Here is a 13,600-nt window from a genome sequence, read left to right as displayed (position 1 = left end):
GACGGGGGCACCCTTGACAAGTGCCTTGATCTATACGAAATGGTTCAGAGGTGAGGCCACCCTCTCGTACCCTCGCCGATGTGTCATTATATAGTACTTGCAGCGAGCGCAGCAAAACATTGGGGATCCCTATTCTCCTCAAGACATTAAACGTATAACTCCACTCAATTGAATCAAATGCCTTAGAGGCGCCAAGCCTGACCGCTGAGGCCGGGAGATCAGGGTTTAAAATGTGATACATGGTGAATAACATACGAAGATTATTGGACGTAGAGCGTTCAGGCACGAAGCCGGACTGATCGGGCAAGATCATAGTGGGTAGTAGGGGTTGCAATTTAGTAGCTATAATTTTCGCTAATATTTTTGCGTCTAAATTGATCAGTCACAAAGGGCGATATGATTCACATAGCATAGGTGCCTTGTCCTTTTTAAGAAGAGTGATAATGAGAGCTTGTCTGAGGGATGGAGGTAGAATACCAGAGTCGTGAGCCTCTGCATACACCTCTAGCAAGTAATGGGTAAGAAGGTCCGCATATCGTTTATAAAATTCAGTTGTAAGCCCGTCAGGTCCCGGGCCTTTTTACTGGGCAAAGACAGAATCACCTCTTTAACATCAGATTCATCTATAGGCTGACTGAAATATTCCTGATGCCCATCTGATAACCACACACAAGCAACATTGGCAAGCTAATCATTTAGGGCGTCTGCATCGCCTCCCCCATGTAGTGTATAAATCTCTATAGAAGCCTCTAAACTGCTCTACTATTTCTTGTGGCTTGTAGTGGTTGACTCCCTGAGCATCCACTATCTTAGTAATGTGGTGATGATCGGACCTAAAGTGTAACGTGGCAGCGAGCTTCCTACCAGGTAGCCCCGCTTCTCCGTAAGCCCTTGCCACGTGGCAACGTGTCAAGTAGCGTGCTCCTGATTCAGCCAGCGTGTCAACATCCTCCACAGATATTATGGTAAAAGGTGGAAAAGCAGTGACATTCATTCTGGCAGACATATTTAACTATTTATTAAAGTCTGGGACTGTCCCAACAGCATGGAAACATGCCATTGTTAAGCCGTTACTAAAAAAGCCATCTGCCGGCACCCTACCATATGAAAACGACCACCCGGTTTCACTCCTTTCAGGATCCGGTAAAATTCTGGATTTAGACCAGGTAGCAGCACAGAAACTGCCTTGCTTGCACGTATGGAAGAACTAAGGGCTATTTTGGATCAGGGTGGGTTCGCTGCTCTGAACCTACTACATCTGAGAGCGTCCTTGGACACTGTCTCCCACCCTGTACTGGTCAAAAGGCTGGAAAAACCAAGCATTGCAGAAATAGCATTAAAGTGGCTTACTCCCTTCCTCCAAAATTGAACCTCCCAAGTGTCTGAAGAAGCCACACAGTCAGAAATTCATTCCCTAAAACGTGGGGTACCTCAGAGTTCCTGACTAAGCCCCACTTTGTTCACCCTGCACATCCTTCCATTGGCAGAGATCATAAAGGCATATGGGTTCTCCTCGATATCCTATGCTAACGATATGCAAATAATCATCTCCCTCTCTCATCAAACTGAACGGACATCCATCTATCTCAATAACTGCCTTAAGCATGTAGTAAACAGGATGGCTGCAAGCAGTCTTACATTAAATGGGGAGAAGACGGTGGTGATGGTGGTGGGAAATAACACCATCAGGTGGATGGATATGAATTGGCCAGACTTTCTTGGCAGTCAACCCACCCCTAAAATGGAGGTCAAGAGTTTAGGCTTTTGACTCAACAATAAGCTTCCAATGGAAACCCAAGCTAAAAAATTGGGAGCAACATGTTCCGGCCTTCTCAGGACCCTGAGAAATCTATTGAGATGGCTGCATGGACCCTCGTGTAGAGTGGTGTTGTAAGGCTTAGTTATCTCATGACTTGTCTATGAGAACTCCCTATACTTAGGAAGTCCCAAGTCTGTTGAAAAAAAGACTCTAAATTACAATAAAAGGCTCTGGGCTCTGCCAGAATATTGTTAAACATTTCAAAACAATCAATCGGCAATCGCAGCCCTGGCAACCTTGCACAAAGGAATTGACTTTAAGTCACTTTGCCTTGCTTATCGGGCAATGTATTACATTTGGAGATGATACAGTTCAGCTGTCACACTTTAGTTATTTCCAACATTACTGATGGTTACACGTCTTGTAGTGTCTCGCGTTTCCTGCCCTTTTATAGGAAAATCTGGCTCAACTGTCATTAATAAGGGCTTGGGACCTCCTATTGTACTTGAAGTCGTCAGTGGTCTATTGTTGGTCCCCATAAGTCAAAGTCCCCATCTATCTTAAGCAGCTCAATGAACCATTACCACCGGTTAAAAACCCCAGCTCCCCTCAGAGAAATGCTTGTCTACGTAACATTTGTAGCCTCTTTACTATATTATCAAGAAACTGTGTTAAAATTATCGCCGCTTTAGCGGCAGGAAACTGCTGCTAAAGCGGCGATAATGGGCTTGATAATATGCCCTTGTGAATTCCCATAGAAGCCCATGTTCTGGTGTGAACATGGGCTTCTATTGGAATTCTCAATTTTAATGCCGTTCTTGATAATATCCCCCATAATTATGGATAGAGATGTCAAAAACATCAGAACACATTTAGATATTTTGTATCAATAACCTTTTGCCTTACTATCATACACATGATGACCACCCCCATATATATAATTAAATATACTTTTAATCTATGAAAACTGGTTAGATTCACAATGGCATGTAGGCGCACAATATTTTTTTATCACTAATGTAAGTTGAATCAATAAAAAAAACATTGTAACATGTTTCTCCCTACTGCATTAAAAAAACTCCTTACTGTGGTAATGAAAGTAGATTGCGACTCAATTCCAAAATGTATAAGATATAATGAAAGTTTATTCATGGGTAGCGAAACTTCAGGCATTGCTCAATCTCATCATCTCCTCCAACCGCCTTCCCACTTTCAAACTAACGTTCTACATTCCCTTACAACATTCCCCAGAGTAGACCACTAAGGTGAAAAGAGATGATACAAAGAACATACCATATTTACATAGACACAAAACCACACTTACCTAACAGAGGAGCCACAGTGGTTTAATTGTCTGTGTACATTTAAAAAAAGCATAAATCCATATTTTAAATTAAAATCTAAAGAGCTTAGGGCCTGACTATGTACCTTTAGTCACAAATGCTTGTCGCACTTTGCAACCTTTTTTTTTGCAACTACAATTTTTTTTGTGTACCAACTCATTCATAAATATCTCAGTTCACAAAAAATGCACTCATAGCGGATCGCCATTGATTTACCTCGTTAATATTTATGAAGTAGCTCCCAAAATGCAATTCATTTGGACTGGGGAAAAGCACATGGGCAGTGGACTTCTAGGACAGTTGACAACCATTACTGTGAGTGACTTTAAATAAAGTACCTTTTCTGTTTTTTAAATCAGTAGGATTTTCTTAAAGGAAGCAGGGCTGCTTTGAAAAAAAAAGCTTTTTTTTTTTTAAGTTTCTTCAAGAGTTGGCCATGGTTCTCATTGGGACCCCTTCCCTTTTGCGAATTGGTTACCAATTCCTTTGAGATGTCTGTAGCTTTTAAGTAGTTTACAACTTGGATTATGGTAGCAAACTATTAACAAGTATGCTACTGAATTTCTGTTTGTAAGGAACACCCACAACACACCCTTCTTAAGCAGCTATTTGTAAACAATTTCTAAACTGATTTACTGAATCCCAAATACTTTTGGAATTTGGTAAATGGGTTTAGTACATAGGAAAAATCAGTTTTCAGTTGCAAACAGACAAGTCGCAAGGTTTGCAACGCCAAAATAATATCATACATCTAGCCCATAATTCGATGCTTCTGATGCACAGTCTATATTTATTTTTGTAAAAGTACTGAAACTATGGTAGACAAGTTGATATTAATGCCTTTCAACTGAGGAACCTGCTGCCAACATCCAACCATACTGCATTACTATAGACGTTGTTCAAGTGCACTTTCATTAACCGAGCCAATTATCCCTTAGGGCGCCATTCTTTCCGAACCGCCTGCTGCTGAGCTATGCCGAATGCAGGCACATGGCCATATATCCATTTACTCATTACAGTTTGGGACCAATGTACCACTATGTGCCTGTGAGATACTCCCACACCCTCCCATTGTGAACTGCACAAAAGCCCATTCCATTGTCATTGTGAATGCACAATAGCCCATTCCATTGTCATTGTGAACTGCACAATAGCCCATTCCATTGTCATTGTGAATGCACAATGGAGGTATCAATGGAGGGCAACTCAAAGACAGCAAAGAAAGACGTTCTTGGCACATCTGCATAATGTACCAGAGATAGAAGAGGGAAGGCTAAAGTCAATCCTCTGCCCTAATTGTCAGGTGTTTTTCTCTTACACACGCCCTGCTGCACCAAGATTAGAGCATTTAAGCATGACAGTTTTCCTTCCATAAGTATCGACCCTTTGCTCACTGTATCTGTGCTATTTTTAACGCATACAATCTTTGCATTGTGAGATACAATTTTGCAAATATGTTCCTGTTGCCCTCATTGATACGCAAAGGGGCATATAATGAATCAAAATATGATACAAAATTATGACCCTAAAAGAGTGATTTATCTATTGAATATATGCATTATTTATTTTGTTTTAAATAGTTGCATTTAGGATGACATGGTGTCACTATCATTCAACAAGTGGAAAGCATGTAAATCAATTAAACAGTATAAATGTGTGACTCTGGGATCTTCCACATGCCCCTGTGATGTGCAGGTGGGTGTGGCTGGAAGGATCACTGAAATGTCCAGGGGGGGTAGTCACTGAATGATGAGTTCAAGTGTTCGAACTCCATGGTTTGGGATTTATTGAAAAATATTGAGTACAAAGACCTGAGAGCTGATTGGACGTGGTTATTATTCATTCTTTTTGATTTTCCCAACAGCTGGAGTGTGTGGACGCGGTCTCCAAACACAGCAGCTCTGCGGTTGACATCACAACCTGTTTCTCTCAAATAAGAGAGTTCTGGATACAACTAGCCTGGCCGGACTCTGCGGAAGCATTCGTCTTTTTAACTCAACTAACTGATGTAAGTTTCAACCTGCAAATATACTTGCTGCAAGTTTTAAAGCCTCTATTTTGTAAGTCTCCATTTAAATTTACTACACTGTCAACTAAAACACTGTATGGGTTCTTTAGCCTGGAAAGCAGCTTTTGAAAAAAGAGGAGCTAGACATAAAATTATAATGCTTGTTTGGGAAGTGGAAATGACACAAGAGGGTATCATGTTGTTTAGTGCTAACAAGGTGGCTTGGGAGGAGATGTCGGGCCGGAATCTTAAAAGAGTTGTGAAAGGCGCATGAATAGACTCTTTTAGAGACTGTGAGAAGTTGGCACCGTGCACCAGTCCAAACGACCCTTATTGAGGGTAGGTTTAATAATAATCCACATTTGTATAGCGCACAATCACCCGTTAGGGTCTCTAGGCGCTGGGGGCCGTCGGGAAGATTAAGCGAGCTATTGCCCAGAGTCACATGGTGCTGGGCTGACCTGCCGCCGGAGCCGGGGATCGAACCCTGATCCCCAGATTCCAGCGTCAGTCGCCCTGGCCGCGGCGCCACACCTTTATAGAAAGCTATCCTAGTGGTAGCTGTGGAGAGCAGCCTTCAGGCTAAGTCTAGAAGGAATGTAAATCAGCTTCTTTTACCAGTCTATAATCTCTTGAATGATCAAATGAAAGTACACCACACAAGGTATATATATATATATAAAATATATGTATTTATTCTAAACACAACCCCTCTAGTCTCTTTATGAGGCTAGAGTCAAAAGTACAATACAAGAACTTAAATAGCACACAGTAAACCAGCACAGTATACATTTTGCCCTAGGGTCCTCACAAAAGATATACTAAAAAAAGTGGTATAAGAACCATGTGAGGGATAGAAGTGAGGCCTAGGGCCTGTAGAACCGCTGGGGCAACCAGGAACCACCCAAGGTAGGGACGCAGGAGACCCACGGGGACGATTGCAGTATCTAAACACAACCGCGAATCACCATAGACTTCCATGAGGAAAGTTTAAGTTACAAAATGAAAGATTTAGGACACTTAGGAGTGGAATGTGAGGGAACCCCTTCAATACTAGACACTTTGAGAGTCAAGACCCACGGGAGCACCGAAGTACTCGTGTTACCTCACCCAGGAAAGCCGGGTGCATAGGGGTCTTTTCGTGTCGGGTTTCGTCGTCGATTCCTATGGAGAGCTGCAGAGAAGTGCTGCAGGCGACCAGGAGCAAAGTGTTCGATGGATCCAAGGGCGGATCGTAGATCTGAAGAACCTGAAAGCAGAGGGGACAGAGTCTGGGTCACTAGCCAGTGACCAGGTTGGTGACAGGAAGATGCCAGCCCATGTCGGGTGCTTTAAGGTGAAGTAGGTGAAGCTTGACTCTTCAGCCACGAGGACCAGGAGCCATTGACGACAACTAGGAGCTGGATTCGAGCTGTCCCACAAAGGATGTCGAGTGCTGCAGCATTGAGATCCAGATTGGACCAAACAAGCCTTGGCAACTGCAACCCACGCAAGATGACAAGATTGGCTTCGGTGCAGACCAGCAAGGTCTGAGAGACTCACCCTTTGAAGGGGAGTCAGAGCACATCTGGAGCAACCACGAAAGCTCAAGAAATAAAGGATTGTCTTTCGTGGGGACCCACTAGCCAATGGACTAGGGATCGCAAAGGAGCCTCAAGCTGCGCTGAAGAAAACAGGCCGACGGAACACTCGTAGAGTGTAGGCCTCTCAGCTTCGGTGCAAAAGGTGTTCGAGGCAAGGGCAACAAATAGCCCAATGCACAACTTCCGGAAACTTCGGGAAGTAGGTGCACTTGCAAACTTGCAGGATGTCCAGGAGTTCCGGTCCCACGTCTCTCGTGATAGTTACAGGTCTCAGCTTCGCTGGGGACTCATGTCAGCCTCAGAGATGTCTGGAAGTCTATATCCTGTGTTGCAGATTCTTCTGGATCCGGCAGGAGTCTCAAAAATGCAGACTTGCAAGATGCTTCTTTGGTGCCTGCTTGAACAGAGAGTTCACTCCTAGACCCCAGAGGAGATTTTTTCCATCTTCCAGTTGATATGGAATGTCGAAGGTCCAAGATTTTGGCTTCAGAGTTTCGTCCAGGGTAATCTAAAGTCCTAGGGACTGGGTTCATATACTTATACTAAGTTTAGGGGTTGGACTAACTTTAGGGTCCCACCTATGGAGGACCTGTGGAGGGGGTGGTTACACCCCTTCCCCTTTGTCCAGTTTCGTGCCAGAGCTGGGGTTGAGTGCCCCAGCAACCGGTTTGAACTGGGAAATGCATGGAGCACCTTGTGTGCCCCAGGCAGTGTCTGAAAAGCATTCACTGAATGAAACACACCCTGACCTAATACACTAAAGCCAGTCTGGGGAGGTGCTGGCACCTCACTGGACAGGAAACCTATTGTCCAGGCCTCCCCTGTCGGAGTTTCGTCCAGCAGCAGGAGGTTAGACTCGTGTCTGTGGCGGCAGCGTCCATTTTGTGATGCTGAGGCTCTTTTAAACATTCTCTGGGTGTTCCAGTGTGTACATGTCTTCTCCCTCTAGAAGGGTGGAATTCTACCCCCTCTGCCAGAACTGGCGGGGGGGTTAGGATTCCAAAGCATCTGACACCAAACACGACATGTTTTGATAAAGCCAAACCAAAGTTAGCATTAACCGCGAGGATTATAATGCACTTAAGAGTATATGGTATGGCTATATCATGGAACAGCTATAAGGAAGGGATTCCGAAAGCTGCAGATGGGCTCAGCTCATGCTAGGGCACCCTCTCACAGAAAACCAAGCACTCTGCCTTCAGGATTATCAAGGCCTGCCATAGGAGTGACTTATAGGTTAATATGTGTCTCTATATATATATATAGGTAGATATAGGTATACTATATCTAAGTAAGGGGTGCTTACACCACCTTACCCAGGCTTGCAAGTGCAGACCTGTGGTGCCATTTTGGAAGGCTTCCCAGGGGTGGCATAATACATGCTTCAGCCCCTGGTAGGCCTCTGGGGTACCTATGCCCTTGGTACCTAAGGTACCATATACTAGGGGCTCACAAGGCAACTCAATAACCAATCTGCTTTGTACCTAAAGTACATGCAATCAATTAAGGGAGAGAACAGCTAGGCTGTGGTCCTGATTAGCAGGACCACAGCCAGACTAAAGTCGAAAAACCAGTGAAACACAGCAAAAGGTGGGGGTAACCATAGGAAGCATACCCTAATCTCCTACAGAGACAGTTACAAGAGGATTGAACTATATTATGGTATATTGTTTTCATTCAGTACTGCATGTTGGGTGTAATTGATTGCCGACATAATTTGGTGGTTTTAGAGTGAGTTGCAAGTGTACTGCCTGTGCTCTCTCTTGCAACCAAAAGCTTGTCTATGCAAACTCGCACCTATTAAAATTCTTTACTTATGCCCTGTGATCCATTCTGGGCCTATAGAAAGGGATACCTTTGGAGCTGAACACCAACATAAATCATTCATCAACATATTCAATCCACTAAATAAGTAAATAGGTATTTTTGTGGCTCTTTGACTGTTGATAGTTCAAGTGTCCCCGGTGTGTCGGGTTTGGTAGCAGCCTAGGATCTGCTTGTAGATACTAACACTCTCATATAATGTTTGGGTTCACTGTCCCAGACCAAGAACAATATTTCTATGTGGGAAGAGAACCACTTTGCGGTTCATAGGTATCATCCTGTCCCGGACTTTCTCACACAGACACTCACAAAGACGGAATAGACAGCAGTACGTTGCAGACGAGTCTCACAATCAGTAGCTCTCAGGCGACAAGGCATAGATTCTGTCACATCCACAAATTTAGCTTGGTTCAAATGGGAAGGACTGTTGGGGAAAAACAAGTTGTACTCAGCTTTGATTCCAATCAGTAATGATCCGAAATTAGCTCGCCTGTTCAAAGGTGGCAGGACGATCCCTAGGAAAGCTAGGTAGAACTCAGATGGGCCTTATATAGTATATATAGTATGTTCTTGAGCCTGTCACCGTTTAAAGGGAAGGGAGAAACTACCCCCCTAGAAGGGTTGACATATTCAAACAGTGCCATTCACTGCGAACCCCATTTTTCATACTACTCATCTGATACCTGATTCAGAACAAGTTACACAGATGATTAAACACAAGGTGCTAGATGTACGAAGACTTCTTGGCATCGCAAACAGACCAATTCATAGCATTGGGCCGTTTGCAAATGCAAAAAGGCATTTCCAAATGTACAAACCCCAAACTGCGATTCAGTACCTGTCACTGAATCACAATTTGAGTTTACGAATAGTTATTTGAACGGGGCTTGTTTAGGACGTCCCTTCCAAATACCGATTCGCATTGGTATGTACAAATGTTTTGCGCCCGAAATTCGGTTGCAAAGCATTCGCACTTTTCCGCCAACTCAATGTTGGTGGTAACCCATTCGCAAATGGGAAGGGGTCCCTAGATACCCCTTACCCTTTGAGAATAGTTGAAAATATTTTTTAAGAGAAGACAGTGGTTCTAGGAACCAATGCCTACTCTAAAAAAACGAAACTCAAACGTTTATTATTTTCCTTTTTAAACCCATCCGGTTTACCTTTAAGGAAATCTGGTTGCGTAAAAAATATATACATATATATTGCCTTATTTAAAAGCCTCACAGACATGATGGTCTGCTGACCCCAGAAGGCCACCATCCCCGTGATGGAATTGAATCGTATAGCTCACAAATTGCGACCTACATCTTTAATATTCATGGGTAGCTCGATTTGTGACCCACTCCGAATGGCTAGATTAAACTCAAGGGGCCTCATTTATGAAAAGTGATGCATCGATGCATGAAAACAGTGATGCGTCACTTTTCATTGCGCCCTCCTTGCGACACCAATGATGCGTCATATTTACAGTATGACGCATCATTGCGCAAGGAGTTACAGATACGTCAGTATCTCTGACGTATCTGTATGGCACAAGAGTGACGCATTGCTGGAGTGTGTCACAAAAGTGACACAACTCCAGCAATGCGTCCTTTCACATGGGGCAAGCCCCATGTGAAAGGGCCTCCGTCAGTCTTACGCCTGCTGTGAGGCAGGCGTAAGATATTGAGGCATTTGCATCCTAGAAGTGGCGCAGTGAAATCTTATAGATTTCACTGTGTCACTTCTACTACCCTTTCTTGCGTCAATACGCCCCCCTTGCATACATTATACCGGGCGCAGGTATAATGTGGCGCAGGGGTTCACAAAGTGACGCATCTACCTAGATGCGTCACTTTGTAAATATGGCGCAACAAGGCACATTTTTTATGCCACTGGTGCGTCACAAAAAGTGACGCACCGGCGGCGTAGAAGTGACGCACAGCCTCATAAATGAGGCCCAAGGAGTTTAATTTATTAGGAACAGCGATTTCCTAATTGTGATTCACAAAAAATCACAATTAGGAAATCGCTATTCCTAATTTTCGTACATCTAGCCAAAGATGTGTGACACTGGGTTGCTGAACTATATTGCAAGATTTACACACACAAGACAGACATGCTGATGAAAACAAGAAGAGATGGGAGACCCATCTAGGAGTAGACATTACTGATGCGTGTTACAAGTGCTTCTGTAACCAGACTCTGCTAATCACCCCTAGGCACAGCCCCAAGCTGCTACACACCAAATTTGCTGTACTATTTATATTATATATCTGCAAGGTTGCACAGATTAAATCCCACACAAAGCCATAAGCACCTGAGATGTCTCATCCTCAAGGAAGACTTCTTACACCTTGCTTGGCACTGTCCCTGAATGCAGACATATAGCACAGAGGTTTTTGAGGTTAAACGGAGGTGACATCTCAAGCAATATAAAATACCTCATTACTGGCACTGTTGGGTTATGTCCAGGATATCCTAATTAATGTTAGACACCTTTCTACAATAATGTTACTGTTAACTAAATGTAGAATGGTTCTACTTTGGCTGCATAACTTCTACCACATAGTTCAATTATAAGATGTGGCTACTTATACTAAGGTGGAGAACTATGCATCCCTGCAGCCCCGGGTAGCGAGACCGGGGAACATAATTTACAACGCAACTTTTTCAACGCAGTACCTTTACCACGCAGGTATTACAACGCAAGTCGTTACAACGACTTGCGCTAGGGGGCGCTGTAGGATAGGGAATAGTTTAATTTACTATCCAAAACCTTCCCTACTATCCACGGGGACTGGAGTTGGAATAGTAAATTAAACTATTCCACTATCCAGCGCCCCCCAACGCAAGTCGTTGTAACGGCTTGCATTGTAAAACCTGCGTGGTAAAGGCATGCGTTGTGAAAGCATGCGTTGTAACAACATACATCCAGCGAGAAACATGGATTTATAGGACCGCTTAGAGGCTAGTTCAACAATAAAGATGGTGGGTCAGAATAGAGGGGATATATGATAAGTAAAACTCAAAAGGGTGGAGCAGGTACAATGGTTGTTGTGAAAGGTGAACAAATAATGTGGCAGAGACTTTGATGTATACACAGACACTCAGATTCTCACAGTGGGATATCATGATGGAACTAATGCTCCTTCATACATATGTAGGTTTGGAACTTAACTACATGTAAGTGCATCTCTTAATTGCTGCCTCATCGTAATGTGTCGTGTGTTTGTATGACAAATAATAAAATGTCAACAAAAAACTATGTTGACATCACAGGTGTGACTGCATGCTGGGGTGAAAGATAACCGAGTCCAGTGGTGTAGTTGTGAGCCTACTTTAAGGTACCATCTTATTTTAAAGTAACATGATAGCTTGATGATTGAATTACTCTATGTTATGGGTGGTGCTCCTTTTATAATTTGCAGATATGTGTGTCTCTTACTAGGCACACTCTTGATCCTACTGGAAATCAAAATTGAATTGTTCATTATCTGTGCATGACGCTGTAGTAAGTGTTGCTCTTTCTTGCAATTCTTTTCAGGATATATGTAATGCCGCGATCCAATACTCCGAAGCAATCAAGAGGAAAGTTGACAAAAATCACCAGGCTGGTGGACAAGATACAGGAACCGAGAAGGTAAACGCGATGATCTAAGTCCTGCATCATCTATTCTTAATGATGTGCATGATATATTTTCCTGTTCATTATATCATATAGGTATATGTCATATCTGTATATACCTTGAAGAAATGTAACCACATCTGATGTCACAGATCAAAGATCTAGGGTATTTGTATAGAGACCAATGGCCTGTGAAGAAGGTGTCATCTTTCCTGGACCAGCAATACAGGTCAACGAGCGCTTATGCAAATCTTAGCTTATGCCTAATTGTTATATGTAGTACCGGACAACTCCAAAGAAGTTCACCACCAACCTCAAAAAAGGCTGATAAGGCTACAAGATTGGTCTTCAGAGTGCCAATCAGAGCACACGTAGGATGTGATGGATGCTACACTTTAGCAGTCGTAAACAATGAGAACCACAAAACTCAGGGTTTGTGACCATAAAAGGATAATTTTGGGTTGAACAAAATGCCTTTTGTAAGTCAAAAAAATCTTTCTGACTCACAAAAGGGACACTACAACTCCACATACCATTTACGAAAGAGGTATGAAAAGGGTGTCTGATTCATAATTGCAAATCACAATGACATGTATCAATGATTTGTGACTGCAGTTGCAGTGGTAACTGTCCCAGGGCACGTGCACCTGGCCCCTTTTATTGGGAGGGTCACCTGACCGGTGACGCCTGTGATGGATGGGTGTGGGTGAGTGTGGAAGCCAGCCCTTAGAGAGTGGCTGGTAACACAGTACATTTCTGGAACACTAGACCATGTCCAGCAAAGGCCTGCAGGAGGGCCCCATTCAACCCATCACCAATGAATATCTGTAACATGAGAAGCTCCAGGACAACTTCTGCTGAGGATTGGGTGAGGGAATCATTTTGCATTACACCAATGGTACACAGAGCTTCCCATTAAAATTGTGGGACACATTTACAAGCTCCAATTGCCACAGGAATGACACTTTTTGCGATGTTCCTGTAGCGATAGGGTCTTCACCTTATTTACAAGGTGATGTTGAGCCACTTACAGTGGCTTAACGCTGCCTTGTAATTAAGGCCCCCTTTCACGCTAGACATAGCGTGGAAAGGGTAGGAAATGGGTGTTGCGTTGGGTGTCCCGCGACAACACCCATGGATTTTGACACTGTCCCTTATTTACAAGGGTGGCGTTAATAGGAGGCAGCTCCAAAATTAAGACCAGAGGAAACCTCATCTTAAAATGGTGAAACGAGGAGAAATGCTTTATTTCTCCTCGTTTTTGTTTGTTTTTATGTGTGCTACATTGTGCAGCACACACAGAAACATAAATTACCATAAATTATTGTTTATGTGCAGGAAGGTGTCCCTCCCTGCACATAAACAATCATAAAAAAAATGACGAATTGCAACTTCTCTGTGTACTGCACAATGTAGCACACATAGGAGTTGCAAATCGCCATTCTGGATTGTCAATGTGCAGGAAGGGACACC

The 13,600-nt window shown here is 43.3% G+C and overlaps 1 protein-coding gene across 1 annotated transcript in view; it reads left to right on the top strand.

Moving 5' to 3' along the window:
- The window catches only part of BAIAP3 (BAI1 associated protein 3), a 1,057,809-nt gene that overhangs the window by 933,796 nt on the left and 110,413 nt on the right, over positions 1–13,600 (top strand). Inside the window, exons 23-24 of the mRNA XM_078664937.1 lie at positions 4,967–5,110; positions 12,047–12,142. Of these exons, the coding sequence (XP_078521063.1) occupies positions 4,967–5,110; positions 12,047–12,142 (240 nt within the window). The remainder of the gene's footprint in view (positions 1–4,966; positions 5,111–12,046; positions 12,143–13,600) is intronic.

This window comes from Lissotriton helveticus, chromosome 10 (genome assembly GCF_964261635.1).
Source record: "Lissotriton helveticus chromosome 10, aLisHel1.1, whole genome shotgun sequence".
Taxonomy (NCBI): Eukaryota; Metazoa; Chordata; class Amphibia; order Caudata; family Salamandridae; genus Lissotriton; species Lissotriton helveticus.
Note: the sequence above shows the minus strand (reverse complement) of the source record. Positions and strands in the feature narration are given on the sequence as shown.